The 16,615-nt window shown below is 35.8% G+C and overlaps 3 protein-coding genes and 1 pseudogene across 4 annotated transcripts; 2 read left to right on the top strand and 2 right to left on the bottom strand.

Annotated features, from left to right (window-relative positions):
- Positions 1 to 1,717: 1,717 nt before the first annotated feature.
- On the top strand, positions 1,718 to 4,621 carry LOC143604050 (heat shock cognate 70 kDa protein-like). Its single transcript, XM_077080646.1, has 2 exons — positions 1,718 to 1,940; positions 3,234 to 4,621. Exons 1-2 carry the CDS (start codon positions 1,718 to 1,720, stop codon positions 4,619 to 4,621), a joined length of 1,611 nt encoding a protein of 536 aa, XP_076936761.1.
- Positions 4,622 to 6,581: 1,960 nt separating this feature from the next.
- Positions 6,582 to 6,948, bottom strand: LOC143604053 (histone H4). Its single transcript, XM_077080648.1, has one exon. The coding sequence runs from the start codon at positions 6,927 to 6,929 to the stop codon at positions 6,618 to 6,620; it is 312 nt and encodes a 103-aa protein (XP_076936763.1). The 5' UTR covers positions 6,930 to 6,948; the 3' UTR covers positions 6,582 to 6,617.
- A 3,061-nt stretch (positions 6,949 to 10,009) lies between these two features.
- LOC143604056 (actin-depolymerizing factor 1-like) lies at positions 10,010 to 11,954 on the top strand. The gene is made up of 3 exons (XM_077080650.1): positions 10,010 to 10,097; positions 11,308 to 11,573; positions 11,660 to 11,954. The coding sequence occupies exons 1-3, from the start codon at positions 10,095 to 10,097 to the stop codon at positions 11,808 to 11,810; spliced, it is 420 nt and encodes a 139-aa protein (XP_076936765.1). The 5' UTR covers positions 10,010 to 10,094; the 3' UTR covers positions 11,811 to 11,954.
- Positions 11,955 to 12,604: 650 nt separating this feature from the next.
- Positions 12,605 to 15,783, bottom strand: LOC143604052 (G-type lectin S-receptor-like serine/threonine-protein kinase At4g27290; annotated as a pseudogene). The gene is made up of 7 exons (XR_013148218.1): positions 14,474 to 15,783; positions 14,240 to 14,383; positions 14,017 to 14,171; positions 13,741 to 13,951; positions 13,421 to 13,658; positions 12,988 to 13,138; positions 12,605 to 12,892 (listed from the first exon to the last, which is right to left on the bottom strand). The product of XR_013148218.1 is annotated as a G-type lectin S-receptor-like serine/threonine-protein kinase At4g27290 (transcript).
- Positions 15,784 to 16,615: the final 832 nt, after the last annotated feature.

Below are 16,615 nucleotides of genomic sequence, written 5' to 3'. Positions count from 1 at the left end.
CAAATCCCATCCAAAGTTCTTTACAGCATAAAGGTGTACGCTTTGTAATGACAGAATTCCGACACGGCGGAGCATTTGCTTCTATGGCGCTAACTATTTGAAAATGTGTTATCGCATATGAAAGATGATAAATGAATTGACTTTCGATATCAATAAAACTTTAATCAACTCGTCTCATACTTTCGTGTGGATAAAGATTCGGGCAAACTTTAAGAGCGTGTTTGGGATTGAGTTTGAAAAATGCTTATTGACTTATTGGATTTAAAAAAAAACCATTTTAAAAGGCTAGGATTTGAGGCTTTTAGAAAAATATTTTTTAACTATTTCTAAAAGCTAAAATAAAAAGAATTTTGGTGATTGCTAAACACATTTGAACTTATTGGCTTTTTAAAAATATCAATAAACCAATAAGCATTTTTCAAACTCAATCCAAAACATGTTTTAACTATTTAACACGGAAAGATTGAAATAGGTTTACGTACCGGTCTCCATTTTAGTCCTTCGTAGAAAAGAAAATAAATTTTGAATTTTAAATAAACTTCGGGGGTTTTTGGCCTAGCTTTTAGTTTTTGGCTTATGCTTATATTTTAAAGTAGCTTATTGCTTATTTTCTATTATTTGATAAGCTCTTTTTAAGTGTTTGGATTAGCTTACAAGTTGATAATAAGTTGTTAAATCCATCATTCTTTAATTTGTTACATAAATAAGTTGCTTTATTAATTATTAATCCACCACCATGTGAGAGCAAATAAGTAAAGAGCATTCTCTTCCCACCCCTATATCTAAACTAAAAATTACACTATAACTCACTACATTTTCTCTCTCAATTTCAATTAAATAATACTTTTTATAACTTTTATCACAACACCCTGAATCACTCTCTAAATTATAAAAACACCCCTCACATAATATGAGGGGTTGGATGAGAATGCTCTAAAATCATTCTTTAAATTATAAAAACACCCCTCACATAAAATAAGGGGTTGGATGAGAATGCTCTTAGAGCATTCTCATCCAACCCCTCATATTATGTGAGGGGTGTTTTTATAATTTAGAGAGTGATTCAAGGTGTTGTGAGTGAAGAGTTTTTATATTTTAGAAAAAGTAGTGATTTTTCTGTATATTTGAAAAGTTACTGTTCATCCCCTATAATTTTTTAATATATTTTGAAAGTGGTTGTGAGTGAAGGAAAGAGAAAAGGTAATGATAAAAGGTATAAAAAGTATTATTTAATTGAAATGGAGAGAGAAAATAAAATAAGTTTTAGTGTAGTTTTTGGTTTGGAGATAGGGGGTGGGATGAGAATGCTCTTACACCCTTATACAAACAAACTTCTTCAATTAAGCTAAAAAACCATCTTCAAATAAGCTTATAAGCATAAGCTTAAAAAGCTATACCAAACACCAAATTAAAGTTATTTTATAAAAAAGACTAAAAAAAACTATAGGTTTGGTTAAAAAGCTACACCAAACACCCCCTTCTTCTTTAAGTAGAAGTTAGTATTTTACTATTTCAAGTTACAAATGAACAAAACGACTCCCCATTGAAATGACTGTCAACCCAAAGGTCACTTGATGTATGCCTCTGCCTCGGTAATGATATTAATAATTAATAAACTACTTAAAAATATGGCACCAATCTTTCAATCACCTCAATAATATAATGATAAAAACGTATTCATTTTCATATGCCATCATTAATTTCTTTTTGTTTGAAGATGACCAAGAGAGTTGAAGGATGTTGTGCAATTGGTATTGATCTTGGGACAACATATTCATATGTGGCCGCCTGGTTTGATAAACACAACCGTGTTGAGATTATTCCTAATCAACAAGGTAACAGGATTACTCCTTCATGCGTTGCTTGGAATGGAATAGAAATACTTGTTGGTGAGGCCGCCAAAAATCAAATCACAAGGAACCCAAACAACACTGTTTTTGGTAAGTTTCTTTCTTCTGTATATTTATTGTTGCTATCTTCTATTTATTCTATTTATGCATGTAGAGAGACATTCTCTTGTAATTGTTAGCTAATTATCCATGTATATATGTTGTACTTTGTTAACGATAATAATATTGAACACATCAAACATTTATTATTATTAGGGAAAATTCTTAAAATGCCCCCATAAAATTCAAATTCCATCTTTGTCCATTCGTCTCCTCTACGTTGGGAGTTCGAGACGCCATGTTCTTAACTTATCGTTTCCCCACCATGTTAGCTCAAAATTCGTTGTTTCACCGCATGTTAGCTCAAAACTCGTTCTCCCTACCATGTTTGCTCCAAACTCGTCGTCTCTCCGCCATGTTAGCTTAAGCATTAAATTTAATAAATTTTGTTATTTAAAAAATTATATATAAGCAAGGTACACATAAATGATTCTGATGGTATACATTAGTTTTCTTAATCGTATTATTATCCAAAATACAATATACAAGAATTTAAAAACCAAGAAAGTTAAAAATACTTAAATATTTTTTAAACTAGTTTAAGATCCATGTTTTTAGTAAATATAAGGTAGAATTATTTTAGCTACCATGACGGGGAGGCAACGAGTTTTGAGCTAACATGACGGGGAGGCAACGAGTTTTGAGCTAACATTATGGTGAGATGACGGGTTTTGAGCTAATATGGTGGGGAAACGGCGAGCTAATAAACATGTCGTCTCGAACTCCTAACGTAGAGGCGACGACGAGTTAGTAAGGGGACAGAGAGAATTTGAATTTTAGAGGGACATATTTGAAATCTCTTTCTTAAAAGAGGACATTTTAGAAATTTTCTCTTATTATTATTGTCGATATTGCTCTTGTTATCGACAATGAAATGAGAACGAGTACAAGAGGAATGTAAAACGAGTAAACAGTTTAACTATTGAATCTACTTGCTTTATATAAACCTTAAAGCCCCAAATTGACCGTAGTTGTGGGTTAAATGTTAACAAACTAAGTTTGATAATTGGCCAAAGTTTATCACAAGCTCAAAACAACTTTCAGAAATGACATTTAACCCGCTCAATGTTTTACCGCAACTACTCGAGAACTAATCCACCACTACGAGGGAACCAATTATGACTTTAAACATTATAACCATTGTTGGATCAGTTTTGCACACTTGTTATAAATAGCTAATGCATTACAAATGAAATGAAAAATATTCGCTAGATCGATGACTCGATATTATATATATGATGATATTCTGAAACTTTGTGTTTTTTTTTGTCAAATAATGTATAGATGTGAAACGTTTAATGGGGGCCAGATTCAATGATGGTGTGGTGAAGAAGGACATTGATACTAGACCGTTTAAGGTAATTGAAGGATCCGGTGAGAAGCCAATCGTGGTATTTGAACACGAGTCCATTGAAAAGAAGTTTTCACCTGAAGAAATATCTTCAATGATACTAAGAAATTTGAAAGAAGCTGCAGAAGCATACCTCGGAACAACAGTTACAGATGCGGTGATAACTGTTCCTGCATATTTTGATGACAACCAATGCCAGGCAACTATGGATGCTGGTGTTTTGGCGGGCCTTAATGTTATGCGCTTGCTTAATGAGCCAACATCAGCAGCAATCGCCTACGGTCTTGACAAGTCTGCTGATGTAAACTGTCCTGAAGAGAAAAATGTGTTGATATTTGATTTGGGTGGAGGAACCTTTGACGTGTCTCTTCTCAAGATCAGCAAAGCCGGTACCGTTACTGTTAAAGCAGTGGGTGGTGACACTCACTTGGGCGGCGAAAATTTTGACCAGTTGATTGTGGATCATTGTGTTGATGTCTTTAAAAAGAAAGAAAATAAGGACGTGAGTGAGAATGCGAGAGCAAAGATGAGGTTGAAAATTGCTTGTGAGAAAGCAAAGAGGGACTTGTCTTCAACATCGCAAACACCGATTGAAATTGATTGTTTGTATGAGGGAACTGATTTCGCAACGAAATTAAGCAGGGCAAAATTAGAGGAGATTAATGCTGGTTTCTTCGACATGTGCATTAAGCATGTGGAAAACTGTTTGAGAGATGGAAATATGAACAAGTGTGATGTTCATGAAGTGGTTGTTGTCGGTGGGTCGACAAGGATTCCTAAGGTGCAACAAATGCTGATGGAATTTTTTGATGGGAAACCACTTTGCAAGAGCATCCATGCGGACGAAGCTGTGGCTTATGGTGCTGCGGTTTTGGCTGCAAACTTAGGCGGTTATGGGAACAAAAGCGTGCGAGGTTTGGTACTATTAGATGTGACCCCTCTTTCTCTTGGCATCAGGATTGGACATCTGAATCTAACAGATAACTTAATGAGTGTTGTGATCCCCAGGAACACGCCCATACCCACCCTCAAGGAGCAAGTTTTTACTGTCTTCGACTACCAAGTATCTGTGAGATTGGATGTATATCAGGGTGAGGGCAAGCATGCCACAGAAAATATTTTTCTTGACACGTTTACTCTTCATGGCATCCCAGCTGCCCTTAGAGGTGTAGAAAAGATTAGGGTTTGCTTTAACATGGATACTAATGGTATTCTGAATGTTTCAGCTGAGGTGATATCCACCGGTAATAAACGAAGTATCACAATTGCTAAGGGTGGAGATTTGTCTAATGAGAAGGTGAAAAGGATTAAAATTGAGTAACAAAAGAAGATATCATCAATGGTGTTTCTTTTGCATGGTATTTTGGCTGCATCAACAAGACAACTACATGCAATCTAGTCTTTTGTAAAGGTTTTATTTTGCTTTGTTATAATCCATATTCAAGTCTCTCTCTGTGTCATGGTAAGTCTTTTGTAAGGTTTGAAGTTGCATCCTATTTATACTATAAAATCATCTTGCACATGTTTTGACATTTATGCTGTCATTTGAAACCTGTGTTGATTCAACATATTATTCATCATTCACCCAGACACTTACCAAATCAAGTGTGCATATATGTATCTTTTGTTGCAAGTTGTAGGATTTAACAACCACCGACTCAATTTCTCATTTTATTATATGAATTTTTAATTTTATTTTTTTTAGCTAATAATTTACTCTAAATTCACATAGCCCGTCTTCTTGTGGATTTGAATCGTGGACCTTCATAGGAGGGAGCGCGTATTAACCACAAGTTTAAATTGTCAAACATCATCTATCCACCACTTTCACGATTGAACCTTCAGCGTAGCACTTATCTATGCAATTATTGCATTCGGTCTATTAAGCTCATCTACCATTTTAGTCGCTTCAATACAATTAAATATGAAATGTAAAACAATATTATATCTTGTAAACCAAAAAAGAATCTCGTTAGTCAAACAAATATAGTTTTCCCGTTAAAGTAAACAACATTGACGACGCACTTTTTATTCATCATTTGTAGTTTGTAAAAAATTGCATCTTAACTAGGGCTGTTCACGAGCCGAGCCGAACCGAGTGAAGGCTTGCTCGTTGCTTGGCTCGTTTACAACCGAACCGAACCGAACGGCTGAAATTCGAACCGAGCGAAAACCGAAACGAGCCAAAATCGAATCGAGCATTTTTCGAACGAACGTCGAGCGATTTCGAGCATTATTTATTTCTTTTTCACTTTAAAATTTTCAATAAAAAACAAATTTGAAGGTTGTAAATAATATATTTTATAAATAAATTAGTAGTTTCTAGACAAACATGTAATATATTGTAACTTTTTATTAAAAAATAAGTTTGAAGTGAGATATAATGATCATTTAAACAAACTTCTAGTATTCTAAAAACTTGAATCGAACAAATAAAACTATAAAATTGACGGAATATGAAAAATTTTAAGGGGTAAAAATTATTGTAATCTTATATTTATGTGTTTTGTCTATATATTTATATATTTGTTCATATATAATTATATATAAAATAAATTAAAAATATTCGAGCCGAATCGAACCGAGCAGACCTTTGCTCGTTGCTTGGCTCGTTTACAAACCGAACCGAGCAGAGCGGCTTGTATTCAATCGAGCGTAAAAACGAGCGAGCATTTTTCGAGCAATTTTCGAGCGAGCGGCGAGCGAGTTCGAGCGACGAGCGGTTTGGACGGCCCTAATCTTAACCCACTTAACATCCTAAAAGTATTTAAAAACCAGACTCATCAGTACTTCCAATCATATAAGAAACGGCCCACGCATAAGCACTTGGTTGAATGAAAACTTGCAAAAATCATGTTTAGGATTCTCATAACAACCCAAACCCTCACATGAAGCCCCCCTTTAATGGTTAAATCTCTTGTAAAACTCTTTAAAAGGGTTAGAAACATCTAACACACTGACTAGAAACATTACCACAATCACATTTTATCAAGTTTTGCTCTTTCAGTGCGAGCCTAAGTTCAGATAACAATTTGTTGACCCTAATTTGATAAGCATAATATATAAACAAATTTTATGATCAAATACCAATCATGACTACTATTATGAAGAAGCAAACCTGCATAATCAATGATGTGAATAAGTTAAATTATGTTGTAGCAAACAAATAAATTGATGTGAAAGTTCGAAATATGCATTGAAGTCAAATCCAGATTAACAGAGTAAACATGTGAACAATTCACCTTCATTCAACATAAACCAACTGACTTTCATGGATAACATAATTCATTACAACCATCTAAACATAAACCAATTAATTAACCCCCAAACCCATACAGAGTCCTGCCTTGCCTCTTCAAGGCATAGACCACATCCATGGCCGTCACCGTCTTCCTCCGAGCGTGCTCCGTGTAGGTAACCGCGTCACGGATCACATTCTCCAAGAATATCTTCAGCACGCCACGTGTCTCCTCGTATATCAGGCCGCTGATCCTCTTCACTCCGCCTCTTCTCGCCAGCCTCCTGATGGCCGGCTTGGTGATGCCCTGAATGTTATCTCTCAATACCTTCCGGTGACGCTTTGCTCCTCCCTTTCCCAAACCCTTCCCGCCCTTACCACGCCCAGACATTGTCGAATTAGGGTTTTGATTGAACGATTGTTGCTTTGGAGTGAAGGTTTATTGAGGTTGACTTTGGATCTGTGTGTGTTTAGGGTTTATAAAGAGATTGAATTTGGGGATTTTGAATTTGAGAGGTGGGTGGATTTTGGCGGGATGATGAAAATATGGGTGGTTTGGTTTGAGGATCCGCGTCATGAGGTTTAGACTGACGTGAGCCGTCGATTTGCAGGAGTGATGGATCCATGACGTGGAATTATTATGATTTTTATGATTATTTTCGGGAAAATTCCATCATTCACAAAGAATGATATTCTTATTTTGGTTTATCATCATTTTTATGAGAGCTTTTAATAAAATATCTATGATGTATATTTTTACCATATGTTTTTATTAATTGCGTGAAACTAAGTTTTTTGAATAGTTTGTCATGTTATAGTCACTAAATTATTAAGTAAACGATTAAGCAAAATGAGGTTTTTTGTTTCCCTTTAAAGCAAAAGTTTGTCCGGACATCAATTGACATAACCGGGTTCATCAAGGAACATGGAACTTTAAGCTAAACGTCTGTCTCGACATAAATGTGGTGTCACAAATCTTAGTTTCGAAGTGGATTAGATGTCCAGAAGTGGAGGACGTGAATGGGAAGGACTACATCTACATTAGTTTGCATAAAGTATTACAAGTCTAAACGCTATAAACTTTAATGATTATGTTGATAACCTCGTCATATAAACTTTGATGATTATGTTCATTATCACAAAGAATGGGAAGTTCTTGCTGATGTTTTATAATGAGGTAATGTTTCAAGGCTAACCAATAGAAGATACATGTTGATGCTATAAGTTAGCATTGGCCAACTCAATGGTCTAGCGAAATTTTCAAGATCACGCAATTGAAAAGGATCGAGTGTGAATAACTTTGATCTTAGCTGGACTCGAGCTTGATTCAAGTCATCAACACCCATTTAAGCTTTTGTTATTCCTAAAATGTAAGGTTTCAACTTCCTACGTGGAGTTTCCGTTTTGATGAAAATTTTGGACCGAACTGCTAACTACAGTTAAACCAATCAAGTTGGTTGGGTTGATTGAATCGACTGGTTTTCATAGTTTTTCGGTTTGATGATTCGATTTGACCAATTTTGACCAAAAAAAGGAAAAAATTTTCAAAAACATTATTTTGTATTAATTCTTAAATATTATAAAAATTGTTCATGAATACGATACATATACAAAACACAAAATAAAATTATACTGTTGATTCCAAATTTACAAATCGTAAATGGAACCATAAACCAGTATACCTAAGCCGTAACTCGGATCTTATATGTTTCAAACATGCATAATTTCTTCAATTTTAACAGACTAATTAGTTTCAGCGATTCATTAACCTCATGCTTGATTATGACAATCTAATGTCTTTTTGATTTCATATGGTGTTCACCATTGTGCTCTTGTAACATCAAATCAAATCACTCAAACAAGTTGAAAATCACCCAAGGTATACTTGTTTAGTAAGTGCAACGATTTTTTAAAAAGATATAAACTATTTATTGATTTTGTAACTGTAACTGAATTTATTATTAAGTGTTTTTCAGACGGGAAAAAAAAACAAGGCTTCCTCTATTCTGACACCCATTTTGCTGTTTGGATACCCTTCCCTACCTATATGACTCGTATGGCTTATACTAGTCGTATAGAAGTCAGCTTTATGACCCGTTGATACTTTAATACGAGAAGGGCTACATGAGTAACCCCCCATACGAGTTGTATGGGCTATACGAGATGAATTTGAATTTTCATGCGACATGACAGCTTTATGCCAGAGCACATGCAAAGTAATTACAAAATTTTTTGTTTGCAAAAATGAGAAACTAGAAAAAGGAAAACAAAATATTGAATCAACAGGGATTCGAACCGATGCATCATGTGAAACAATCAATGCAAAACGTATAAGAGCCACTATAATAGATTGATTTTTGTTAATCTATTTGTAAAGTAGCTATATTTAAAAGTAACATAAATAAACAACAAAAATATTTTGCGACACCGTCATTTGCTATTTATCTAATTATATATAATTTATGTAATGCTACTATGTTTAACTATATTATATTTTGAATCTATAATTACTTACACAAATCACATAATAATAGAAGTAATAATACCACAACTCGTATAGGCTATACTAGTCGTATAGAGGGTGTGCGGGCATTATACGAGTAGTATAGGCCATACAACTCATATAAATACCAGCACCATCTCGTATAAGTCATACGACTCGTTTAAGAATTTGGTAAGCCTATACGACTCGTATAAGCTATACAAGTTGTATAGATGGTGTCTGAATTTTAAAGGTGGGTGTCTTATTAACAGGACCCAAAAACAAATGTTTTTAGGTCAAACCTACAGTTTCAACCTGAAAACCATTTAAAGTTTTAACTTTTAAACCATGTCACCCACAGACCAATAGTTTTTTGTATTGGCAAAGTCAACCCGGATATTCAAGATGTAACAACTTTTCCACCGAATGTTTATTTATAAACACAAGGGAAACTATGGATGCTTACGGTTTGATTTTACCGGTTTTTTATGTAGTTTTTCAGGAGGAAGAGACAAAATTTTACATACGAACAAAGTAACAATTGTTTATCTTTATGTAAACTGTAATTTATAAGAGAAAAAAATGTGTATAGTTATTAAATTGAGGAATATTGGTTTTAAATAATCCAAACTATAGCCTATTGGTAAATATCATTCCCAACTTTACACTTGCCTGCTAACCGTCCTAACTATTGATGTATTTGTTTTTAACAGGCCGCGACTAACGGATGTTAACTCCGTTAGTAATTTGCTGACGTGGACCTTCTTCTCCGGCCGCATCACGCCGGAAACCTGCACCTCGCCTCCATTCTCCCTAGGTCATCCCGTACGGAATACCTAGGCATTTTATGTTTGCTGACTGTTAAAAATAAAATAAAAGTACCACATATATTATTCCAAGGTCCAAAACAAAAAACCTCACAAAACATCAAGGTCTCTTCAGCAATATGCAGCTATTAAAATGGTAAAGACACCTCCCGGAAAACCCCCAAAATAAAAGCAAAGGCAGAAAAGCACGTCTTGTCATTCATCGGAGCCCTAGATTTTCTGGATCCACTACTCTCCGCCGGAAACCATGGTTACCTCTCTTTCTCAAGCACACTTTATTAACTCATCTGCTCACTATTCTTCTTCTTATTATTGTGTAAATTGTAACCTTGTTTGATTTGAGATATATTTGCCACGATCTGTATCCATCTTACTCATTTTGCCAATATGCTGATAACGATGCTCTTGATCTTTGTTTCTGATGATTGATTTTCGATTATTTGCTTCACGTTGAGCTAGATCGGAGGTTTAATTTGTCAGATGCGTGTGTAATATACTCAGAATTGGTTTAGATGATTGCGGTGTGTTTGATTGTGTGGATATTTATATTTGATCTTGAAAAGTAAGCAACAGTTGGTGGAGACTTTTCGAGTCACTTAATTTCTGAATTTGAAGTAAAAATTGCGATTTATGTGTAAATTGATGATCCTAAATACTTGATCTGATGTTTATTGATAGCTTGTTATGTGATTGAGTATTTTGTACATGAATATGATTTAGGTATTTTTGTTGTAATGGTGTAAACGAGCCGAGCTCGGCTCATTTTGACTTACGAGAGCTTGAGCTGGGCTCGTTTTGGGTTCCTTTCTAAAGCTCGAGCTTGACTGTGCATTTTAAAATTAATATATAGAAGTTCAAAAGAGGTAAAAGTTAGAAGTAGAAGGGCTCGGCGAGCCTAAACGAGCTTTCCATACGAGGTTCGAGCTTGAAAACTAAACGAGCTTTATTTGAGTCTCGGGATTTGCTTGAGCTTGAAAAAGCTTGGCTCTTTTTGGTGTTTTTTATTGAACAGAGCTCGAGTAGCTCGCTCATTTGCACCCGTAGTTGTAATAACGGGATTCTTGTGGAGCTTTTGCTCTTATTTCTTCGGGATGTTAATGATTTTCTACTAATGGTAATTATTGGTATACATAGTCAAATCATATGTTTTTTTTTAAAACTTGGTTTACTAGTAATCTGATACCCAAACCTTGATTAGTAGATTGCTTGGAACAGAATGCTGGTTAGCTCATATGTAGTCAAGTCACTATTGGTTATGCTTGCGGTTTAAGAAATATGTTTATCATCTTCTAAGTTCCTGTCAGTTAGATATCATGGTTTGGTGAATTATCATGATTCTTATGTAGTTATGTAACTTCCTACGAATGGTTTGTTGTACACTATAGGACTTTACACTTGTCACACATTTGTTGCAATGCTTATAGTATGACTATCACACTGATATTTGATCAAACTTGTAGGCCAATGCAGCATCAGGTATGGCTGTACACGATGAGTGCAAGCTAAAGTTCATGGACTTGAAGGCAAAACGGACCCACCGTTTCATCATCTACAAGATCGAAGAGAAACAGAAGCAGGTGATGGTGGAAAAAGTTGGAGAACCAGCACAAACTTATGATGATTTCGCAGCTTGCCTGCCTGAGAACGAGTGCCGATATGCTGTCTTTGATTATGATTTTTTGACCCCAGAAGGTGTCCAAAAGAGCAGGATTTTCTTCATTGCATGGTAACAATAAGAATGTTGACCCTTAAAAAGTTAATTAAAGGTCATGTAAACTGTTTGATGATTGATGTAATTTGGTGTTTCTGAAGGTCTCCTGATACTGCACGTGTGAGGAACAAGATGATCTATGCAAGCTCAAAGGACAGGTTCAAGAGGGAACTTGATGGTATTCAGGTTGAGTTGCAGGCGACAGATGCTAGTGAGATGGGGCTTGATGTTATTCAAAGCCGAGCAAACTGATGGTGTTGGTATGTAGATTAACGAGAGGCGTACCGGGGATGTTATGTTTTCAACAAGAACTAGTGTGGTTTAAGGTTTAAAAAAAGGATTTGTGTGATGCTTGTGTGATTCAACAAAGTTATATGAATTTGTACTGTATTTAAATTTGATTTCATCTCTTTAATGGATGGTTGCTATGTTTTACTCAAATAGGGATGGCCATTTGCATATACTTTTATGCTCTTTACACGTCTAAATGCAAGTCAAATCTTTTACAAACTAAAGTATTGGTAGTTCAAAAGTATGACTAGTTGTACGAACGGCTTGGCTTAGCTGGGTGCCGAGTCAATGGGTTTGAATAAGAACAAGTTCTTTTTAGTAATGATTATTTTGGCTCGAGTCAAAGCGGGCTGTGACCAATTTAAGTTCCGTTGGTTTATCAGTCCTCTCGCGAAAGGCTTAATCTCTTACGAAAATTGTGAATAGAAGCATCATCCTAAGTTTAAAAGTTCCTGTTTTGGACTTCAGTTTCATGGCTAAATAGCGAATCGAGCACAATCGGCTTAATAACAAGCCATCTGAACTTTATTCACACTCTAAACACAAAACTTGCTTAAACATTTTAATACAAACTCAAGGCTAGATTGAGAATATGAGAAGCAGAACAAAAAAGAACTAGAATCATAGTGAGATCTCAGTGAAGACAAGGCATGTCGTCGGATTGGAGTTTGACTCTAATTGACGGGCAAATATCCATGATCAAATAATAAGCGCAACATTTTGTGAGTGGAACAATGAGCCTCAACACGCACTTGCTATCGAGCATACAAAAGCGTTATTGTGCTTTCATCAACCGATGGAAGAGATTCAAGTTTACCACGATTCTCATCAGTGAAGAAAGCGGGCTGTTTGGGTTCAGGTAGTGCTCCATCACTAACCAACATCAAAACCACCGACCACATAGTTGGTCTATCCTCTGGATGATGCTGCACGCACAACAACCCGACATGTATTGATCTTAGTACTTCAGATACCACACATGAGCCCTGTAAAGAAGCACTCATTAGTCCAATGGCCCTTCCTTCTTTATATAGTCTCCATGCCTACATCAAACCCAAACACATATTTAAAAAGATCAATAGTTTAGTTTATGGTCAAGACTCAAGATATTGGTATTTGGTCTTACAACTTAGCTTACATGTCCAAGAAGGTTATCATTATGGTCCCCATGAGAGAATTCTTTGTTTCTCTTTCCACAAATTATCTCCAACACAAGAACACCAAAACTATATACGTCTGATTTTGTTGAGAAATGCCCATGTACCGCGTACTCTGGAGAAATGTAGCCGCTATAGACAGGTTAAACAAAATAAAATTTGTAGATTAGTTAAACAACATCATTAGTTCAGGGCAAAGCTTAAGACACAAATTCATTATTTTGGCTATTTCTTTTGACCCAAAATTTTCAAGCCCAAATGATAACATCGAAAAAATTGAAACCGAATGGTTTTCAAAAACCCAAAAGCTGAACTTTCAGTTTTTGGTTTGGTTGGTGCCCAAAACCTAACCAAACCAACTCTTACACACCCGTCTTTTTTAGGAAACAATGTATTATAGTTGAGGATTCTTACTATGTTCCGACCACTTTCTTTGTCTTAGCAATAGTATCGTGTCCTACAAACTTTCTAGCAAGGCCGAAGTCTGATATTTTTGGATTCATGTCACCGTCCAGCAAAATATTACTTGCCTTGAGATCCCTGTGAATAATTTGAAGGCGGGAATCTTGATGTAGATAGAGAATACCTCGAGCTATCCCATGTATTATATTGAATTGTTGAGGCCAGTTAAGCATCAAGCTTCTGGCTTCATCTGCCAAAAGGTGAGTACTATATCATGTGCTATTATATAAAGTTTGAAATTGTGTGATCATGACATGGAGAGTGACTCAAACCGAAAAGAAACCAATCCAAGCTTTTGTTAGTCATGTATTCATAAATCAAAATCAGTTCGTTTTTATGAATGCAATATCCGAAAAGCTGCACAAGATTCCGATGCTGAAGCTTTGCATGACATATGACTTCATTCTTAAACTCATCAAGCCCTTGTTTAGATGTTTCTGAGAGCCGCTTCACAGCTATTTCTCTTCCATCTCCCAACACTCCCTAAAAGATTAGGCTTATGATTAACAACTTATGAGATCACATATAAAGAACTATAAATCAGTTACCTTGTAAACGGGACCAAAACCGCCTTCTCCAATCTTATTGGAGACACTGAAGTTACATGTGGCCTTGGCTACTTCATACAGGCTAAAATATTGCAAATCATCAAGATGTTCCATCAGCAAATTTGTATTCTTTTCATCATGAACATTCCACTTTCCTACAAAATGATATGTTACATGGCATTTAGATTTCGTATTCTATAAACATGCAAAAGCGGCAACATACCTTGTCTTTTCACGTGAGGCGTTATGTTAATTTTTCCATACGCATAGGCCAGTGCAAAGAGAAATGCCACCGCTGATGAAGTTAAAAGCATTAGTATAAGTATCTTTTTCCTTTTGTTGGGATCGGACCGGGAGTTAACAAGACCTTTCATCAAGAAATAATAATAATTTAGCACTTTAGCTCATGTAAAAGTGACTAAAATTTTAACGGAATCTTAACTAGAATGTTGTGTACCTTCTAACTCAGAGGCTGCAATTCTTATATAAATATCTTGATTTACATCATACTCTCTAGTGTCCAAAAGCTCATCAAGCCATAGCAAACATCCACTTCCTCCATTTCTAATATCCAAACTCATATAACCGGTACAAGAGCAATTCCTTTTGCAGGCGATCTCACATTCTCCGAGTGTCATGCTCACATTATACCATGACCGTCGTGTGTCTGGCACCTTCACTCTCGCAACTCTCCAAAAAACATCATCATTCTCACTCCCATGCCCACAATTCAATGCCTTTTTGCGTTTACACCCGCTCACCCAATCAGACACCGCCCATTCTTCAGGATTTCGTGGTTCCAACCCGTGCATACAAGTACAAGGTGGATGCTTGTTAATACTACAAATCCCATAAGCACCACAAAGTGAATACCGATCACAACTATCTACCTTCCTGGTTGCATACACAATCCAGTCTTGTATCCGCTCAATCCAATGCCAAAACTGCGTCGTCCCATCCCATGACAAAACTAACCTTTGCACAACCGAACCTTTAAGCGCATATCTATGATAGATCTCCCTCTCATTCATCACAAACTCGCTTGAGTAAATCGGGTTCTCCTTTTCAATAGGAAAACCACTAAACCCAAGACCGTTCCACGGTCCACGCCTTCTTAACTAAACCCAAGACCGTACCCATTCGTGTCATGTGTATTCCTATACGCGCCTATACCAGGATCATCTGGACTCTTCCAAGATGTCAAAAACCTTTGTAACCCGGTTACCAAATCGTTACCAAATTTCATTCCGGGTAGTTGTGTGTCACCAGGATAATCAAAACTTTGCCAAACTATTTCACTTTTATTCTTATTCCACACAACTAGATTCCCCGTAGTTAGAAGCTGCATTGTCACCACCGGATTATTACTATCATTATTATTGCCCCGTGAAGATACCGTTGAATTTGATGACCAGACCACCCGGCTGCGGCTACTGAGAATTAGTAAGTTTCCATTTATGGTAAGTTTGAGAATTCCTGAATTATCTGTAACTGGTGTCTCTCTATTAGCAACCCATACAACGGTACCGTATGATATCTTCTTGTACCATATCCCGACATATCGGTTCTTGGATTTCCCGGGGCTAAAAAATCCAAATTCGAACATTTCGCCTTCGGAAACAAGGGAACTGCCATCTTTGAGTTCTTGATCTGGATATATGGTATCAAGTGCAGAAGAATAATATGCGAATGGAATGAAGATCAAAGCAATGAAGAAGAATATATTAATGGAGTGGTTCTCCATTGATGATCCAATGCTTGAGTGGAAGCAATGGTGGTTTGTTAAAGTTCAACATTCTTGGAGTCAAACTGGATGGCGGTCTTGTTATGTATGTGACAATTTTTTCTATGGATAGTAACCTTTGTGGGACAGGGTTGTGGTCGTAAGTTTCATTTTCTTTTTGGGTGAGCCAAATTACACAAATGGTGTATGTTGTATGTGCTAGATTATTGGCAAAATTTTGAAAATGTCCATTTCACTTTTAAAAGTTAATATTTTGTCTATTTGAAATGTGTTTTCTCAAACTATCCACACCCAAATTAGTCAACTAGTCCGGATTTTAATCGTTACCCGATTGGATTTTAATCAAACTAGAAAATACCATGTGTGAGAAAAATTCAGTCGAAAAAATCTAGATGGTCTGACTGGATTGTCTATTGATTGGATCCTCTTACACGTGGCATTTTCTGGTTGGATCAAAATCCAGTCGGGGGATGATTATAATCCAGGTAGATCTACTGCTTTAAGTGTGGATAGCTTTGAAAAACACATTTCAAATGGATAAAATGTTACTTTTTAGAAGTTAAATGGATATTTTGGTCTTTTTCCCTAGATTATATTCTAATTTAGTCTTTTATTACACATTTAGTTAGTCTGCACAAATCTTAACATGTTTAGTCTATGAAATGGGTTGTGAGTTAAAATTTCTAGTCCAATTTTAAATTCGAACAAGTTTATTTGAATTCAGGTTTATTGGGATATATATACCGAAATAGAAAAAATAACTAAAACAAAGGACAAATATTAAAAAAGTTATAAATTTTAAAACACATATATTATTCGCATTTTGATTATTCGGGTCACTAAGAGATTCCAACA

Source organism: Bidens hawaiensis, unplaced genomic scaffold (genome assembly GCF_021521415.1).
Source record: "Bidens hawaiensis isolate Kalapana, Puna unplaced genomic scaffold, B.hawaiensis_p1.1 tig00063784_1, whole genome shotgun sequence".
In the NCBI taxonomy this organism is placed as follows: domain Eukaryota; kingdom Viridiplantae; phylum Streptophyta; class Magnoliopsida; order Asterales; family Asteraceae; genus Bidens; species Bidens hawaiensis.
This window is presented reverse-complemented; position numbering and strand designations above follow the sequence as displayed.

Coding starts and splice junctions, on each gene's coding strand:
- LOC143604050 (XM_077080646.1), top strand. CDS start 1,718: ATGACCAAGAGAGTTGAAGGATGTTGTGCAATTGGTATTGATCTTGGG. Junction 1,941..3,233: donor CCCAAACAACACTGTTTTTG/GTAAGTTTCTTT, acceptor AATAATGTATAG/ATGTGAAACGTTTAATGGGG.
- LOC143604053 (XM_077080648.1), bottom strand. CDS start 6,929: ATGTCTGGGCGTGGTAAGGGCGGGAAGGGTTTGGGAAAGGGAGGAGCA.
- LOC143604056 (XM_077080650.1), top strand. Junction 11,574..11,659: donor AGGATTTTCTTCATTGCATG/GTAACAATAAGA, acceptor GTGTTTCTGAAG/GTCTCCTGATACTGCACGTG.